The sequence below is a fragment of the Aotus nancymaae genome, unplaced genomic scaffold (assembly GCF_030222135.1).
Source record: "Aotus nancymaae isolate 86718 unplaced genomic scaffold, 86718_ANA_hifiasm-v0.15.2.pri h1tg000059l, whole genome shotgun sequence".
Lineage (NCBI taxonomy): Eukaryota > Metazoa > Chordata > Mammalia > Primates > Aotidae > Aotus > Aotus nancymaae.
The window spans coordinates 25,356,330-25,375,319 of record NW_026988473.1 but is presented as its reverse complement, the minus strand read 5'-3'; the positions used below and the strand labels follow the sequence as shown (position 1 = coordinate 25,375,319).

Here is an 18,990-nt window from a genome sequence, read left to right as displayed (position 1 = left end):
CTTAAAGGCAGATATACTAGTTATCTATTACTGCATGGTGAATTATCCTGAAAGTTAGTGGCTTAGAACAACAATGAACATTTATTATCTCTACCAGTTTCTGTGTATCAGGAATTTTGGGGGTGGCTGGGGGTTCTATTCCAGCTCACTGAGAGCTCAGTCATATGTTAGCCAAGGGTACAGTCATCTGAAGACTTTACTAGGGCTGGAGGATCTGCTCCCGAAATGGTTCACTCCAAGGGTGGCAAGACGCCAGGAAGCTCAGTTTCTTTCCATGTAGACATATCCACAGGGCTGCTTGAGTGTCCTTACAACATGGTAGCTGGCTTCCCCCAAGACAAGTGATCAAAGAGAACAAAGAAGAAACTGCTGTGTCCTTTTTGACTCAGTCTTAAGAGTTATCTGCTGTCACTTCCACAGTATCCACTGGTCACATGTGTATGGAATACATAGTGAATAGCCCCATTCAGTGTGGAAGGACACTGTACAAAGATGGATGCAGAAGCGAAAATCTTTGAGAGCTACCACAGAAGTTGGCTTCCACAACAGTTGTCTTGTAGTGTGTACTACAACCACACAAAGCTAATGTCTCTTGAGCAACTACTACGTGCAAGGTACCATGCCAGAGACTTTACATACACTATCTTTTTAAATCCTGGACAGCAACCCTAAGATCCAGGTGATCCTGTAATCCCCATTTTACAGATAAGGAAACTAGGACTCAGAGAGGCTAATAACTTGTGCAAGGTCACAGAGCAAGTGAAATGAGCATAGGAGCCCATCTCAGACACACCTCAAGTTCAGTTTGCGCTATTTTCACCTGTGACTTTGCAGGAGCTGCTGTGGGGAGTAAATGAGAAAATGTTTGCAAATTACAGAGCATTGTATGGAGGCCCTCAGACAGACAACATTCTTTCTTCTCTCCTTCAGCAATGTGAAACCATGGCAGAAGCACACATCCAAGGTCAGAGTGTCAATCTCTTGGTAAATAAGAGACATAAAGTACTTTGTTTCAGATTTTTATTAAACCAACCTTAAAAAAGACTGATTGGCTCCATAGGACCTAAACAATTAGCACCAAAACCTCTCATATTAGCTGGAAATGGAATGCTTTGTGCTTTTATGGAATTCTGAAGAACTGAGAAAGAGGAGAGTAATGAAGTATAAAGAATGGTTTTATTTCCTGCCTAGCTTATATGGTGAGGAGGAGGTTGGGAGTGATTTAGTATAATTATAAAAACAACAGTTGACCTTAAATAAGATTTTACATTAGTCCAAATGATTTCAAAGACATTAATATATTTAAAAGTGTGTGTGCCTGTGTGTATGAGAGAGAGAGAGAAAGAGAAAGACAGAGTCAAACCTGGCTGGGTCAGTTGCATTATCTTTCCATAACCCTAATGTTTGGAGGCAAATGAGCAGCTGTAGGAGAAATTATTTGCATATTTGCCTCCTCAGGTATTATTAGCACAGGGAGGAGGCCTCTTCCCAAGAAGCTTCCTGGAACAATGCACATACCCACATGCACGGGAAAGTCTGCATAAATTTTAGTGGTTTTAAAACTCCCTGAAGCCCATGGCTAAGTTTCCTTAATATTCATCGACCCCAGGATAAAAGAACTAATGCTGAATTATTTAGATAATTTATTTATATTTTCCATATGTACTACGAACTATGGAACTTGCTAAACTTTCCTCCAATGCATCACATTTTTCGCATTACCTTGAACAATGATTGGTATTTTTAAATTTTGACCTGATCCATTTTAGCCTTTATGTTTCCAGACTACAGCAGGCAATTACAAAGTAAAGTAATTGAATCTTAACACCCTTGAGGTGGTCTCCAGAGCATCCCAAATCCGATGCAGGCATTCCCTTTATAACTGCCTCTGTACCCATGCCTTTCCCTTTCCTTCAGTCAGCTTCAGTTTGTATAAAGCAAACTTCCCTCTTTTGAGGGGTAGATTTTAGGGATGCAGTTCTAGTGTTTTGACAAATGTATATAGTTGTGAAACTACCATGATAATCAAGATTAGAACAGTCGCACTGCCTCCAGAAGTTTTAAGTTGTTGATCCATTTATCAGTTGATGGACAGTTGAGTTGTTTTCAGTTTTTGGCAATGATTTGTATCAGTCTTTTGCTTTTGCTTTTTTTTGTTGGGGGGGTCGGGGAGAGTGGAGCACAAAAGTGTCATCCCATTCTTCCACCATCTAAGTCCTTCGGGACTTTTCACCAGTGCTCTCTGGAAGCAACTACATTGGTGCAGCTACATTTTTGAATTTGGGTATCTGCCTTTCATTACTTTTTCCCCCCCAAATTGGGTTTCAAACGTTCAACCGGTCAAGGTGGACACTATGCAGACGAAGTTACTCGCGTGGTCCAGGTGTGTGCATGGAAGGTGTCAGCTGCTCTTACCTGTGGCTCCTGGATCATCCGCTTTGGAATCAGCCCCAATGTTGTTAAAAATGCAGAATCTCAGGCTCCACGCCAGATCTACTGAATCAGAGTCAGTATTTTAACAAGACCGTCAAGTGTGCCGCATGCATATTAAAGTTTGAGAAGCACTGGTATTCCATACTTGCTACTAAAAATATACTACAATTTTCTCATAAGATTTAGCCCTTTATTTTAACTTTTTCTTTCTCTCTCTGGAGTAAACTCATTTTGTAGTCGAGTAAAGAACTCAAGTTTGGGTCTGAGCGTTGCATCCTCGCTGGGTGTGGAAGCAAAGGCAGAAATGAGAGGGACAAAAGGAGGCAGAGAACAGAGCCCAGGCTGTTAGGCTATCATCGCGGCCAGATCCGGGAGGCGATGAGAGACTGAAAGAAAGGCTGGACCCTCCGCCCCCCTCGGCGGCCCCTCGGAGCCAGGACACGCAGTGTAGGATGCGGGCGGCCACGCGCAGCCCAGGCGCTGGCAAAACTTAGCGAAGCCGGGGCCGGGCCGGGCCGGGCCGGGCCGGGGGCCGGCGGGCGGGCGCGCGGGAGGAGGGACTGGCGGGGGGCGGGGCCGGCGCAGCGAGGGGCGGGGTCAGCGCTGAGGCCGCGGGGGCAGCGACGGCGCCGGGCAGCGGGAGCGGCGGCCGCGCCATGTGGCTGCTGGGGCCGCTGTGCCTGCTGCTGAGCAGCGCCGCGGGTGAGTCGGGGGGCGGCCGGCGAACTTCCCGCGGGGCGCGGGGTGCGGGGCGCGGGGCGCGGCGGTCGGGTGCGTTCGCTTCTCCTCCCGGGCGCGGGCCGCTCTGCGGGCGTGGGTGTGCGCGGAGGGCGGACCCCGGCGCCGGGCTGGCCGGGACCCTGCCGAGGGGCCGCCGCGGGGTGCGCGCCGTCCTATTGTGTGGGCGTGCGCGCCGGGTCGTGTTGTGCTGCGCGCGCGGGCGGGGCTCTGTGTGCATCCCGGGTCTGGGGAGCCCGGCGGCTGCCCCGATTGGGCGTAGCTCGAGTGTGGCTGTGTGTGTGAGGAACGGAGGCGGGAGAGGAGAGGAGAGAACTCCTCCCTAATCTTCTCTTCCCACTCTTCCCAGACGTCCGGGCGCGCGCGGCTGCGTTAGCTTCCTCGGGGCCTCTTCCTGAGTCTCTGGCGTGCACTCCGCGCCTCAGTTTCCCTATCTGCCCCGCGGAAGGAGTAGCAAAGCCGCTTCCTTTCATTCCTCTCTGGGACTGTTTGGTTTGGATAAAGTGAGTTGCAGCAGGGCCAGACCTGGGAATTGCTCATTTTTCCCACTGATCCTGGGAACGGAAGCTTCATTTAAGATGTCTGACCACCCTCACTTGCTCAGCGATGGGCGCCCTGACCGGCGAGGGGCGCTGGGAGAGGACATGGGGCTTCATCCGTCAGCCCTTTGAACCTGGCATCACCACCACGTGTGCATCCCGGGGCCTGGACCGCAGCAAGCCTCCTTCCCTTCCAGACAGCGTGCCGTTCCCAGGAACTTTTCTGCTGATGTGGGCACGCTCCGAATTCCGGCCTGGGAGCCCTTCCTCCTCTGCCCCTGCCCGCTGTCCACAGCTGTCAGCTGTCCCTCCTGGTCTGGGCCCGCCCTTGGCCCCTTGATGTTTATTTCTGGGCATCTGATGCCCAGAATGTGGGTGACAGGGCCCAGTGAACTTTCTTCAGTAGACTCTTGCCTGCCTGGCGTTTGTGCCATCCACATGTCTAATAGATGCCCGGTTTTGCCAAGTGCTTCTAGCAGCTTGCCTGTCGAGGTATCTTTGATGATGTGTGGGTTTGCTAAGTTGAGGGTCATTTCATTCTGAGTTGTCCCTAGGAGATATGAATGCGTTAAAGGGAAATCTCCCCTCTTCCTTGGTGTCCCTGGTCCTGGGCATCCTCACAGCCCACTGGGCAGCCTTTACTGGTCTCAGACCCACAATGCCATCTCCACGCTTCTGACACCCTATTTAGATGCTTGTGGGTTTGCTGGGCTTCCAGGGGGTGCTGGGCTTCCAGGGAGGGGCAAGGCCTTCTGGCGGCTGCTGTAGATTTTTAACCAGGTCTGGGTGAGTGCCCTACTAGGCCAGCTGGGGAGAGAGTTCCCACAGGACATTGGGCAGCCAGGAACAGATGTGGATTGTTTGGAGGCTGTTAGAGCAGATCGATTTCCAGGATGTCTGCAGACATGAAGACCTGTTTGGATTCACAAATTCAATTTGTGTAGCTGTGGTGTGTCCTCTGATAGCACCTGAGAAGGACAGAATGGAAGCTGGCTCTTGTGTGTGTCCTGGGAGAGCCACTGTGGCCAAATGGAAACTGCTATTTATTGCATCTCCCAGTTGGTACTGGGTTGCTTTGAGTTGAGTTTCGTCTCTGTAAAAATAGTTGCAAAGTTAATATTGTCCCTCTCTGGTCAGCAGTGGCTATTTAATGTGTGTATGTACATGTAAAATAGGGCTAAAATAAATAAGATGGTTATAGTGGGGAGCAGAAGGGTGGGGGACGAAGAGCCCAACGGTCCCTAGTGGGTTTTCTGTGGGTCAAGATGGTTCCCAACATTTTCCATTATCTGTGGGCTTCGAATTACCTTTACAGTTGCTGCCTTAGAAACCTCTAGGCAGGTTGGAGTGTACGCATCTTTCATGTTACATTAAACATCATCTTTTTAGCATGGATTCCAAGTGTTGCCAGAACCAGGGCTGGTCATTTTTACAGTGTCAACCAGATGCGTCTGGTCTCCCAGCCCATAAGAAAAGCCTATTTTGTAGAGCTGGCCATGGTGGCTCACGCCTGTAATCCCAGCACTTTGGGTGGCTGAGGCAGGCAGATTATCTGAGGTCAGGAGTTCAAGACCAGCCTGACTAACATGGAGAAATCCCGTCTCTACTAAAAATACAAAAAAATTAGCTGGGCGTGGTGGCGCGCGCCTGTAGTCCCAGCTACTCGGGAGGCTGAGACAGGAGAATTGCTTGAACCCGGGAGGCGGAGGTTGCAGTGAGCCAAGTTCGCGCCACTGCACTCCAGCCTGGCGCCTGGTGATGGAGTGAGACTCTGTCTCAAAAAAATATATATATATATAAAATTAGCCAGGTATAGTGACACACACCTGTAATCCCAGCCACTCTGGAGGCTGAGGCAGGAGAATTGCTTGAACCCAGGAGGCGGAGGTTGCGGTGAGCCAAGATCATGCCACTGCACTCCAGCCTGGGCAAGAAGAGCCAGACTCTGTCTCAGAACAAACAAACAAATGAACAACAACAACAACAACAACAACAAAAACCAAGAAAGAGAAAAGCCTGTTTTGTTCAGTTTGGGTTTCATAGACAGATCAGAGACCCTACCCGTCCATCCCATGGCCTATGCTTCCATCCTCTTCTGGGAAGTTGATAAAATGAGAGACTGTACAAGCCACGACTTTGGGTTTCTGTCTGTATCTGATAGTCTATGAAAGAATCTTGGGGTCAAGGTTGAACCCTAGTTAGAGTCCTGGGTCTTTCTGGGGCTAGAAGGCCACTCATATTCCAAGAGCAGCTTGGAGGCCTTTATTATTTAGGAACCTTGTCAGACACCCTCTTGTGTATTTTTTTCTTCCTTTGTTTTTATTTGTGTTAGGGAAGCGAAGCATTGATTTTCAGCATTACTATTTTTTAATGTACCCTGCGAGACAGACTCAGCCCAAGTCATGTCATCTGATCTCCAGTTTTCTTGCATGTGGGTGGATCTAGTGGGTTTAAGTGCGTAGGGCTTGAGACGTTTCTAAAGGCCGCCATGCTGGACGATGGTCCATCTTCTCACCTCCTCTAGGACTGACCTTTGCTTAGACTTCCTGACATTCTCTATCAGTGAAAAGCCTCGATTTTTCCCGTGTGTACTCCCAGGAATGAGAGTATTGACCTTTTCTGCTGGAAAGATCTGCTTAATGACGTGAGGGGTGGGCTTTATTGTTTTTAACTTGCTGAGTAGCTGTGCATAGCTCAGCACAGCTCAACTGGGAAAGATGGAGCCTGGAAGAGGCCTTGTACACCAGGGTATAAATAAACACACCTTGTTGCTTTTCATCTTCAAAGAGATGCGACTAAGGCTCCCTACTGGGGTGTGAGATGTTTTTTCCTGACAGCCTACTTAGGCCATTTACTGTGGGATAAGTGGGGGAGGGAGAGAGATATGAGTAGGAGAGGGTGGGATGATAAATTCTGGGCCCGGAAGGGTGTTTTAGACACCTTTCAGCCAGTCTGCAGGATAGGTCGAAAGTGGACTGTATTGTCACCTTTGTAAAGCAGTTTAGAGAATTTGGAGTTTAAGAACACTTATAATCAAGTAATTTCGTAATAAAGAATTGGCCTTAAGCCAGGCGCTGTGGCTCATACCTGTAATCCCAGCACTTCGGGAGGCCAAGGTGAGTGGATGGATCACTTGAGGTCAGGAGTTTGAGACCAGCTTGGCCAAAATGGTGAAACCCTTGTCTCTACTAAAAATAGAAAAATTAGCCAGGTGTGGTGATGCGCACTTATAATTCCAGCTACTTGGAGGCTGAGGTGGGAAAATCACTTGAACCTAGGAAGCTGAGGTTGCAGCGAGCCGAGACTGTGCTACTGCACTCCAGAGTAAGACTGCCTTAATTTAAAAAATTGGCCTTTACAACCTTGCCTGTTTATGTGGGCAAAAGGAAGAGAGGGAACGCACTATTAGTGAAGCATCTCCTATGTGTGAGATGCTTTGCTCATTACTTTGAGCACATGATCTCATTGAAACTTGCCAAGGATATCATGTGGCAGGAAATCATTGTACGGTTCAGGAGAGATCAATAATACCAGGGTACCACAGTAAAGTCTGAAGCCTAGATTCTGACTGAAGTTTCTCCTCGCCCCCAACGTGGGCTGTTCCCACTCTGTTTACAGGCTTCCTGCACCATACTTCCATGCCTTCCCTCCACAACGCTCTTGTGAATTGACACAGTCCACGAGATTGTTTCCATGAATGTTCCCCCTCCCCAAATCTGTTCACTTTGTGGTCACTGCCCAGGATTTATTCAGCGAGACATCAGCTTTCTCTGCAGGACGCTTTGGTGTTTATGGTAAATACATAAAATACATCTCAATACATAAAATACATCTCAATGTGAAGATGAAACTTTTTCAGAATAACTGGTCATTTTGCTGTGTGTGTGGATGAGTGACGAACACACTATGTGGGAAGATGATACCAGCCAGGGTTTGATTTCTTGACCTGAATTGTAGTTACATGGGGGTTTGTTTTCATTCTTTGAGCTCTAAATTCATATCCCCCCCTCCCTTAAAATATATTTATTGTATATTAGAATTAAAAAATAAGATACTTTACACCATGGACAAGCCTTGGTGATGCAGCTGTTTTCAGGTATAGGATTGTCCCAGGGACGAATCTATATTTGGTTGTTGGGTTTTCTTGTTTGTTTTCTTTTCCTCTTTGTGTCTTTGAAATATTTAGGAAATGCTTTGGCTGTTCAAACCATGCGGTTTTATTGTTGTTGTTTTACCCGTGCTTCTACCCGACAACCAGGGAGATTTTTAAGTTGGCTGCTCGTGTGTGTGTGTGTGTGTATGTGTGCATGCGCATGTGCATATGTATGTAACTGCCTTCTTCTATTCTTGTTGTGAAAGAATCTACTCACTTGGATGCTAAGGAGTACCTTGAAGATCTTTGCTGGGAGAGCAGCCAGGTACTTTCAGTCTGCCATATTTGCTTGTCACATCATTGGCTTGATGTTTAATATAGCTTAGTGTAGTACGTGGACTTTTGTGACCAAGTGACTGCATGGTCAGGTGGATAGCAAAAGTTTATTTGAGGTGTGATTCTTGGGCTTGGAGGTGGTTGCAGGGATGGGTTTAGTCTCGGGCGGGGTTTCTGAGCCTAGGTACCAATGATACCTTGGCCTGGATAGTTCTTTGTTGTGGGAGCTGTCCTGTGCATTGCAGGATGGTCACAGCAGCATAACTAGTTCTTCATGCCAGTATTGGCTTCCTCTTCACTCCCAGTGGTGACAGCCAAAAATGCCTTCAGACATTGCCACGTTGCCCCTACTTGAGAATCCCTGGTCTAGCCTGAGTAAGCATCCTTGCCAGGCATCGAGCATTATTCCTTTGTGTCCTAAGTGTGTCTTCTGGATGCAGGGGTCAAGATGCCATCTTACTCCCAAGGGCCGTTGACCTTTGGCTTTATGTTTTGTCACCACACAGTTCCATGGAAAAACCCATTCTTAACCAGAAATGCCCTCAGCACTGACCCTTTCCCTCTTGCTTTCCTCTTGTGCCAGAGTTAAAACTTCTGGAATTTTCTGTACGTGGTTTCCTTTGGGAGAGACATATGCAGAGAAAGCAGGTGACAGGCAGGTGACAGCTGACACCAAAAGCCACTTGGTTGCCTGAATGTTAAACCTGGGAGGTTCACCAGCCCTGAGGGCCTAAGGAGTACAAGCTGCCAGTTTGCCTTGGAAGTCTTGTGTTGAAATCCTAACCCTGGAAGTTTCCCTTTCTCCACTCCTCAGAGTAGGTATTGTTCTTCGGGGCTCCCCTTTCCCTCCCCATAATTCCTTCTCCCTTGCCATCAAAAGGCTTTACAACTTGAGTCATTCTGCAGGTGCTTGGGAAAGTCGTCTCTACCAGTGGCAAGCTGTGTGCGTATGTGTGTTTTTAGAAGTTTTCATCTTACTCTTTTTTCTCTAAAGTCTCTTTGTTGCTCTGTGTCGCTTTATAACACTTCAGTTCCTTTAAGACACTTTTTCTTCCAGCTATCGTTTTTCTTTGCTCTGTTCCAAACCTTCCTGGAGAATTGTACTTCCACCTCCCTTAGGACTAGCCACATAACTTATCTGCGGCTGTCTTCTTTTGGGCATGAATTCACAGGACGCGAGGTGGCACCCAGAGGAGGGCGATGGCTTCCTGGGGAGAAGTGCACATTGTCTCAGTTCAGGCCCATTAATCTCAAACCATGCCCTCTTGGAAAAGCCTTCTCTAGTGAGGAGCTCTGGCTTCCCACATGTGCAGATGTCATTTTCTTTGTCTTTGAAGTTATCCAAACAGGAGATGTCCTGATGGACCTTGGACCTTGATGGGAACACAGAGCTGTGCAGATGTTACAGTGCCCAGACAAGCATGGGTACTGCATCTTCAGGGATATTTAATCAATGTGTCATTCTTGAACAGGTTTCAGAGGTGATGACACGTGTCCTAGCTTGCTTCTTTAGCTTTCCAGATAAAATGTTGGTGTATGTGTATTGTTGCTCTGAGACTTTTCTAGTTCTAGGCTTCTGAGGTCTGAGCTAGAAATGTCTTCTGTGGCTTTTGGACAATAGCCTTTTTTACCTTATGGTCATACACAGTATATATGTATGTGCATGTGTGTGTGTACACCCTAGTTTTTATATATATATATACACTGTATATATAAAACCTCTCTTACCTTCTAAATTGTACTAGAATGAAAACTCCTTGAGAAAATGGGATCGTATGTTAAATGTCTATGATACTTTTTCTTTTGTGGTGTGTAGAAGAGTGAGAATGGTTCCCGTTCATTGAAGGTTTAGTCTGTCTGGCAGGGTAGCAAGCACTGTATGTTTCTTATTTTGTTGTAAACTTCTTGATTTAAAAACACTGCAAAAATAATACACAGACTGAGTACTTACTATGATACAAAATTCAAACAAATTAGAAGTAATGGCAATAATAAAACATTAAAATCTTCCTTCATCTTCCTTTCCCATTTCTCTCCCCTCCCTTAAGTAACTACTGTGAATTGTCTGGTATATATCAATTTAGCTTTAACATGGATTTATATTTATATACATGTACACACACAGAGACATAATTTAATGAGCTCCTGCTTGTCTCTATCTGTAGTTTTTTGGCTGGCTTTTTAACTCAACTACTATATTTCATCAGTTCTACTTTGAGCCATGTAAATGGGTCACATCTGTCTCCTGTTGTTTAGACATTTCAGTTATTCCCAAGCAATATGGCAGTTTCCGTCACCTTCCCTTGCTTTGCTCGGCTCTTGAACAGACACCCCTTTTGCTGCTATCACAGAAGCACAGCTGATACAGCTTCAGTTATTTGTGTTTTCCTCTTTTAAGTCTCTAAAAGCGCTTGGCTCCTGCTTCGCCAGAAAATATGGAATTATAGTAATTTCTTGCAGTGATAGATATTGGCTTTACTATTATCAAATTCACGTTGTTTCCCTGCCTCTTTGTGTATACACAAATGTGTATAGTTTTTCATTTCAATGCCAGATGTTTACATCATGTTTTAAAGGACATTCTAAATCATAGGTCAGTTCAACCTTTGCAGCACCAACCATGCACATAACTCGACGGAAGTGACAATATACGAACAGCTGTGACCAGGTTTACCCAGGCACTGCCAGCGACCAATAAATCACAGCTTCTGCCCACCCTGTGCTTTTAGAAGATGTAGTTGGCCATTAGGTACATCCTGATGTCGAAGATGTTACACTATCAAATAAATGTGTCTTCTTGGCCATCTTTCTTTCAGCTCTTACATATCCACCCATTCTTTTAAAAACAGCTTTCCAGCATGTGTACATACTATAATTTATTTAATGCTTTCTCTGCTAGCGGATCTGACTTCATTTTCAGAGCAGTTTATTCAGGTACATAGAATGCTCTGCCATTTTATACATGAGGAAACTAAAAGGTTAAGTGACTTTCCTAAACCTTGACCAGTAAGAGGTAGTTTCAGAATTGGCACGTGGGTCTGTGTGACTTAGACCTGGTCTCTTAACCACTGTCTCTGCTGCTTTAGGTATGGAGTAGAAATCCTAGTCTTTATGTGTTAGGAGAAGAAATCTAAATCTGTATGTGTCAGAGATGATAAGTGCACCGTCTACCTTGTGCTGGAGAATGCCTGCATCGCATAGGGATGTCAGTATTGACTCCGTGCTTATCATGTTGGATAGAATGATTTGTTAGAGAGCCATTGGAGTGGGGAGCATCTCAAGTTAATGTTACTCAAATAGCCTGTCTTTGGCAGATAGAAACTGTTGTTCTGCTATTCTCCTGTGTGGAGAGTGTAACAGTCTAGGTGCTTAAATCGGCTTTTGCAGAGACTTAATTAAAAGAAACAAAAATAAGAATAAACAAATTATTTCAGCACCATGAGACTTGCCTTTGAATATATTAATGGTGGAGACAGTTTTTCTCCTCTTATGGGAATATTTTGTTTGAATGCCAACCAAAAGCAATTTCTTTTTCCCCAGCACTTCCCTCAAATAGCGCTGGGTGCCAAGTAGAAGGGCCCACTGTTCAAAAAGTCTGGAAATAGATTTTCCAGACAAAGCTGTAGTACCGATGATAATGCCTCATATCAAAAGAGAAAGTATTTTTAAAAGTACTTTCTGACCCTGAGCTTAAGCTTATATGGTCCATGTATGAGAGAATGTTTCCTGAACTAGAGATTGAAGTTCTTTATTGTGGAAGCTGAAATTTTAATGTGTCACTCAAGAAATAAACTAGTAATAATTGACCCCATCTTGTTGCTTTAAACTAAGGGGCTCTTGTGAGAAAGGCAGTGGTGCCTTGTGAGAAAGTAATGCCACAGGTCTGTAAAGTGTTAACAACTACATGCAGAGCAGAGTGAACCCCAGGATTTTAAACTCACTCCCAAATTCTTTCCAGAGACCTGAGAACCAGACTCTCCTTTTAATGAGTCATTGTAATATCAAGAGACTGGTGATAAATTGGGTGAATTCGCTGGTACCCAAATCCAACTGTGATTTTTAACAGACAAATGGCACAGTGTGCAGATGGTGTTGTCTCTGTCCTGGAGAGTGGCCACAAGAAGGGAGGGCAGGCCCTTTAGCTTACTCTGGAACAGGCCTTGGGCATCTGGGTGCTGCAAGTATGTGAAATTTATGAATAACTTGATTTAAAAGACTTGCAAACCCAAGGTGCCAGTGTTCCAGGTGGCAGTGGGACACTTATGTGTTTGTTGGCATAGAGAAATGAAAGCATAAGCGGTGTTTAATTTTATTGCATTAAAAATCCCTTCTCATTATTATAAGGCCCAGTGAGTTTGGCTTGTGGAATGTCAGAAGTGTGTCCTCTTTGATGGCATTACTGGAACATTTTCCTTCAGCTTTAGCCTTGAATCAGAGCAGTGTTCTCCAGGCATCGTTAAACTAATTGGACATGGCTGAAAAATGAGCCCTGCTCACACTTGTAGTTCCACAGTCAGTTCAAAAAGCCTCTTGATTGATTTGGAAAGTTCTAAATTTAACTTGTTTTTTTAATTATAAAAATAAAATAGGGATCCATCGGTGTTTTGCCACTTGTCCCTCAGTTGTTGGTCCTCAATATGTCCGAGACTGCTCCTGCCGCTCCCGCCGCCGCGCCCCGGGCGGAGAAGACCCCGGTGAAGAAGAAGGCGGCCAAGAAGTCTGGGGGAGCGCCCCATAAGGCGTCCGGCCTTCCGGTGTCAGAGCTCATCACCAAGGCTGTGGCCGCCTCTAAAGAGCGCAGCGGGGTTTCTCTGGCTGCGCTGAAAAAAGCGCTGGCTGCAGCTGGCTACGATGTGGAGAAGAACGACAGCCGCATCAAGCTTGGTCTCAAGAGCCTGGTGAGCAAGGGCACCCTGGTGCGGACCAAGGGCACCGGCGCTTCTGGCTCCTTCAAACTCAACAAGAAGGCGGCCTCCGCGGAAGCCAAGCCCAAGGCCAAGAAGGCGGGCGCTGCCAAGCCTAAGAAGCCGGCGGGTGCAGCCAAGAAGCCCAAGAAGGCGACTGGCGGCGCTACCTCGAAGAGCGCTAAGAAAACCCCGAAGAAGGCGCAGAAGCTGGCCGTGGCTTCTGTGACCAAGAAGGTGGCTAAGAGCCCAAAGAAGGCTAAGGTTGCCAAGCCGGAGAAAGCTACCAAAAGCGCTGCTAAGGCTGTGAAGCCCAAGGCCGCCAAGCCTAAGGTTGTCAAGCCTAAGAAGGCGGCACCCAAGAAGAAATAGGTGAACGCTTGCTTCTAAAACCAAAAGGCTCTTTTCAGAGCCACCACTCATCTCAATGAAAGAGCTGGATATTTGTCTTTCCTAAAAAATAAAATAAAATAAAATAAAATAAAATAAAATAAAATAAAATAGGTGGAGTTTGGGTAAGGGAAGAGTGATTAGCAACACAGGGTAGTCATCAGAGTGAAAGCTGTAAAAATTAGTTAATGCTAAGAGAAACCAGAACAGAACTAAATAAGGTGTTTCAAAAACTGATTGATAAAAACATTGGCATAAGTTTGATTAAAAAATATTATACTGGCAAGTGAGCCCAGCTGGCAGGAACCTGGGGAACAGCAGGATTGGAATGAGTTGATCCTTACTACTATAAAAGAGATAAAGTTGAAAAGAATGACTTTTACATTAAGAATATTTGGTATTAATGAAAGATAGAACTAATCTTGTAAATGTTATAGTGAAACAATAAACATTGGTGGATCCTATGAAGGGCAGTGGTGATATAGTAGGGTGAAGATGGAGCATACCCAGAGTTCATTTATGTTTTCAAGTAAATGATAATGACAATACAAGAAAAGCTAACAGATGTCAAAAATATAAGGTTCAGTTTTTGAATAATAAACATACCACAACAATCAGAGATGATAAAAAATGTGAATTATATATATTCAGAGAAAGGAACACTGCCCAGAATTGAAGGATAACATCAGCATCTTTTGAAAGTATCCATAAAATGTGACTTGGTAACAATCCTGAACAGAAAAAAAGAATTCTTCTGTTTTCTTGTGTGACTAAAGCTCCATGAGCTGGGATGGGGTCTATTGTGTTTTTGATGTTTATCTTATTTGCTGTTATACTCCAGAAACTGATTCCATGCTTGGCATAGTGTCAGGGACACAGTAGGGTTTCCTCAAAATTACCTACAAGAGGGAATGGAGGGGATCACTAAAGTCATGACTATGACTTTGAAAAGGAGATCAAATTGGGAGTCAGACTAAGCCATGGTGAATGAAATTTACCTGGCTAAACTAACTTTACCCTTTGGTGAAAATTGTTTCTCTTTCTCTAGAGTTTAGAACAGTCTCATTGATCTTCAGAGACTTGGAAAGATCTTTACAAGAAACTCCTTTTGCTTAAAAAGACAAAGAGAAAGAGGCCTTTGAGAGGGCAATGGATTATAGCAATTTTAAATCAAGTGATGAATTAGATACATTATGAGACTAGCATGTGACATATCAAAAGGGTTTCTGACAGGCTAATGAAAACTGCTATGCATCTTAATTCCATTTGAAGGGAGTTTACATAGTTTACTTAACAAGTAGGAGAGGTCACCAAGAGGAAAGAAATGAAAGCAGGTCTGTTTTTATAAAATATCAGTAATTGGCCGGGTGCAGTGGCTCACATCTGTAATCTCAGCATCTTGGGAGGCCGAGGCATGGGGATCACTTGAGGGCAGGGCTTCGAGACCAGCCTGGCCAACATGATAAAATTCTGTCTCTACTAAAAATATAAAAATTAGCCGGGCACGATGGCACATGCCTGTAATCCCAGCTACTTGGGAGGCTGAGGCATGAGATTTGTCTGAACCTGGGAGGTGGAAGTTGCAGTGAGCCAAGATCATGCCACTGCACTCCAGCCTGGGTGACAGAATGAGACTCTCTCAAGCACAACCACCACCATCACCACCACCAACACCGACAACAACAACAAACCAGTATTAAACACATTAAATAATAAGGAAGAGTTGGTCTAGTTTAAAAGAAAATAAAAGTTTTCTAGTTAAACCACGCAAATGATTCCAGGAAGGAAGCACATCAGTAAATATAACATTAAAGGAAAATGGAAGACTATAGGTATAAATACATCAAGTAAAGACTAAATGTAAAGCAAAATGTTACTAACTCTTATTAGAAGAAATCACCAGTAAGGCATGGTGGCTCACGCCTGTAATCCTAGCATTTTGGGAGGTTGATGCAGGCAGATCACCTGAGCTCAGGAGTTGGAGACAGCCTGGGCAACATGGCAAAACCTTGTCTCTACTAAAAATACAAAAAAATTAGCTGGGCATGGAGGTGTGCACCTGTAGTCCCAGCTACTCAGGAGGCTGAGGGAGGAGAATCACTTGAACCTGGGAGGAAGAGGTTGCAGTGAGCCGAGATCGTGCCATTGCACTCCAGCCTGGGCGACAGAGCAAGACTCTGTCTCAAAAAAAAAAAAAAAAGTAAAAATCACCTATTTACTCATTTTAGGACATGTAGTAAAAATCAGGAGATATAAATAGAGTGAAAATTTAAGGAAATAAAATCCATTATGTAAAGACTACTTTTATGGTATCAGATAAGTAATTTCATACCATTAAGCATTGAAATAGATAAACAGGGTTACAGCAAATGGCAAAAGGTTCATTAAACAACAAATATCTGATCGTCCCCACATAAAAAGACATGAAGAATTAGGAACATAATGAAAGGGTGTTTAAGGTTCTTCAAGTATAAAATTAGCTAATACTTGCCAAATTTTGGAAGGTTAAAATATTTAGAGAATACATAGTTCTGTTGTTTTTAAGTAAAGTCTATGGGAATGGGGAAGTGCTCATCTGGTGCTGAGGACTGGGTGGTGTGTGCAGTGGGAATGGTGGGTGGGACTGACCAGTTCCCTGGGGAGCCGCCAGGGTCCTTTCCTCCACAGACCTGCTCCCTGGATCTGCAGAAGTGCTCACTAATGGAAGCTATGGGGATAAAATCATTCCTGCTAATGAGATGAGAAGGTTGATTAGCTTTAAGTTGGGCTTAGTGAGTCTGACACCAGTGGCTACCCAACGGGTGTCTACTGGTGGGAATTTACAAGAGCAGCTTAGGGCCTCTCATTGGATGGAAAGAGGACTTGAAGTTTACTGAGAAATTGCAGAAAGTGTATTTTTGGTATTATATATTATTAAGCATTCACAGTATTTAAATTATTCGATAGCAGAGCTGGGCATGGTGGCTCATGCCTGTAATTCCAGCTACTTGGGAGACTGAGACAGGAGGATTGCTAGAGGCCAGGAGTGGAGACCAGCCTGGGTAACATAGCAAGACCCCATCTCTAAAAATAACGTTCAAAAAAATTATTAGAAAACATTTTCCTGGTTAAGTATAGTGTATTTTCTTTTTTCAGATTATACCATATGGATTATTTTGTAGAGCTTTGCTACTCCTAGTGTGGTCAACAGACCAACAACATCAGCATCACCCAAATCAGAATCTGCATTTTAACAAGATCCCCAAGTGATATGTATGCATATTAAAGTTTGAGAGGCATTGATATAGTGACTTAAGAATACAGACTTTAGAGTCAGTCAGTCTGGGTTCAGATTCCAGCTCCTTGCCTTGACCTTGGCTAAGTTTCTTAAACTTTTTCAATCCATCACATCTTCCTCTATTAATAGATATAATAATAGTCCTTACCATGTAGAAATATTTTAAATAAGATAATGCATGTAAAGCACTTAACTTTATGTATAATTGCTCACTAAATGTTATTGATTAGTAATAGATTTATTATAAAAACCTGGACAAAAGGTAGAAACACATAACATACAGTGTATCACCTAAGGATTTTTTTTTTTTTTTTGAGACGGAGTCTTGCTCTGTCACCAGGCTGGAGCGCAGTGACGCAATCTCAGCTCACTGCAACCTCCACCTCCTGGGTGCAAGCGATTCTTCTGCCTCAGCCTCTCAAGTAGCTGGGACCACAGGTGTGTGCCACCACGCCCAGCTAATTTTTTTGTGTTTTTAGTGGAGACGGGGTTTCACCATGTTGGCCAGGATGGTCTCGATCTCTTGACCTCGTGATCCGCCCGCCTTGGCCTCCCAATGTGCTGGGATTACAGGCATGAGCCACTGCGCCTGGCCTCACCTAAAGATTTTTAATACATTGGTTTATTTGTTTATTTTTTATTTTATATAGTTTTGATCATACATAGAACGCAATTTCATGTCCTGCCTTCTTCACTCATGAATATAGCATAAGCATTTTCCTGTGTTCCACTATCTATGGGTACAATGAGTATCCCATCACAGAATGCTGGGTGTATTCTGTGTATCGATGTTGGCTGTAAAAATCATCTGACTCACCCAAGCCAGCAACATGCTGCCTCACAGCTTGTATCCTTGTCTATACTTAGGAGATGATATTATCTGGCCCCTCTACTTTTACCTGGTAGTCTTTAGAATCCAGTTAGAATCATGTAGTATGTAAAAACAGCTAGTTAAAAAGTAACCTGGGCTGGGCGCGGTGGCTCACACCTGTAATCCCAGCACTTTGAGAGGCTGAGGCGGGTGGATCACTTGAGCTCAGGAGTTTGAGACCAGTCTGGGCAACATGGTGAAACCCCGTCTCTACTAAAAATGCAAAAATTAGCCAGGTGCAGTGGTGTGCACCTGTAGTCTCAGTTTCTTGGGAGGCTGAGACAGGAGAATTGGTTGAACCCCGGAGACGGAGGTTGCACTGAGCTGAGATCGCGCCATTGCACTCCAGCCTGGGTGACAGAGTGAGACCTTGTCTCAAAAAAAGAAAAAAGAAGAAGAAGAAAGTGAAATGCTGTACACATCTGTGTTATTTTAAGTGGGTGATTCTATATGTAGAAAAAGCCTAAAAACAGAAGTTTCTCATTGACTCCACAATTCCATTTCTAGCACTTTAACCTGATGAAATAGTTTGCAATGTGTACAAAAGTTTATTAATGAGGATACCTGTATTTGTGACACTATCGTTTATAGTGGAGAAACACTGGAGACTAACAAAATGCTCACTAGTAGGGGAGAGTTATTGTGTCAGTATACTAAAATATTATGCAGCCAGTTAGAAGGTGTCACCGACCTGACCTGTGTTCTCCAGTAAGGGAGCCACCAGCCACGTGGGGCTACTTAAACTTAAATTAGTTAAGTTTAAATAAAATTTAAAAATTCAGTTTCTTAGTCGCACCCAGCTTATTTTCAAATGCTCAGTAGCCCCATGTGGCTGGTGGGACCCTATTAGACAGCACAGACATAGAGCATTTCTGTCATTGTAGAAAGTTCTAGTGGCAGTGCTGCTGTAGAATGATTCTTCCATGGAAAGAAAATTCTTATGAAACAGATGATTCTTTGTAGTGTGTATATGTGTGAGGTACAGATTGCCCCATGATGCTTGGTGCCCAGCATGTCATTTCTTTATTTTTCTACATTTAGTCCAATCTGGCCATAGTAGTCCCCACTTACTAAAAGCTAGAGATCCGGTGTCAGTCACCTCGAAGTTTGGTGTATGTCAATTCTTGAGGGCCTTCCTCTTCCCATAGGCTCCACTGGGACTCTTGGGTGCCTGGTCTGGTCATGGGTGTTACTATTTCTTTTTGTTTCAAAGCCTGTTGTTGCCCAGCCTTGGACCTTCTTTTCTTCCAACTTCTTCAGTCCACCTCTTGCTTTCAGTTAACTACCCTCTACATCTTACAGTAGTGATATTCAAGGGTTGGGGAAGAGGAAGCCACCCTCCCCTCCCTCACTGAGATCGATGGAGAGTGTTACGTAGGGGGTGGAAAAGAGGCTGAAAACCATAGTAT

At 44.6% G+C, this 18,990-nt stretch overlaps 2 protein-coding genes across 5 annotated transcripts in view; both read left to right on the top strand.

The window, feature by feature from the left end:
• The first annotated feature begins 3,084 nt into the window (after positions 1-3,084).
• The window catches only part of LDLRAD3 (low density lipoprotein receptor class A domain containing 3), a 282,755-nt gene continuing 266,849 nt past the window's right edge, over positions 3,085-18,990 (top strand). For 3 of the 4 annotated variants that reach the window (XM_064365028.1, XM_064365027.1, XM_064365026.1), the window contains exon 1: positions 3,085-3,135. In XM_064365028.1, coding sequence (XP_064221098.1) covers positions 3,090-3,135 — 46 coding nt within the window. In that variant the 5' untranslated portion in view covers positions 3,085-3,089. Of the gene's footprint in view, positions 3,136-4,086; positions 4,203-18,990 lie in introns of those variants that run through there. The other variant, XM_064365029.1, reaches the window with a different exon arrangement.
• Positions 11,166-13,525, top strand: LOC105717283 (histone H1.2-like). Its single transcript, XM_064365534.1, has one exon. It carries the CDS (start codon positions 12,777-12,779, stop codon positions 13,413-13,415), a length of 639 nt encoding a protein of 212 aa, XP_064221604.1. The 5' UTR covers positions 11,166-12,776; the 3' UTR covers positions 13,416-13,525.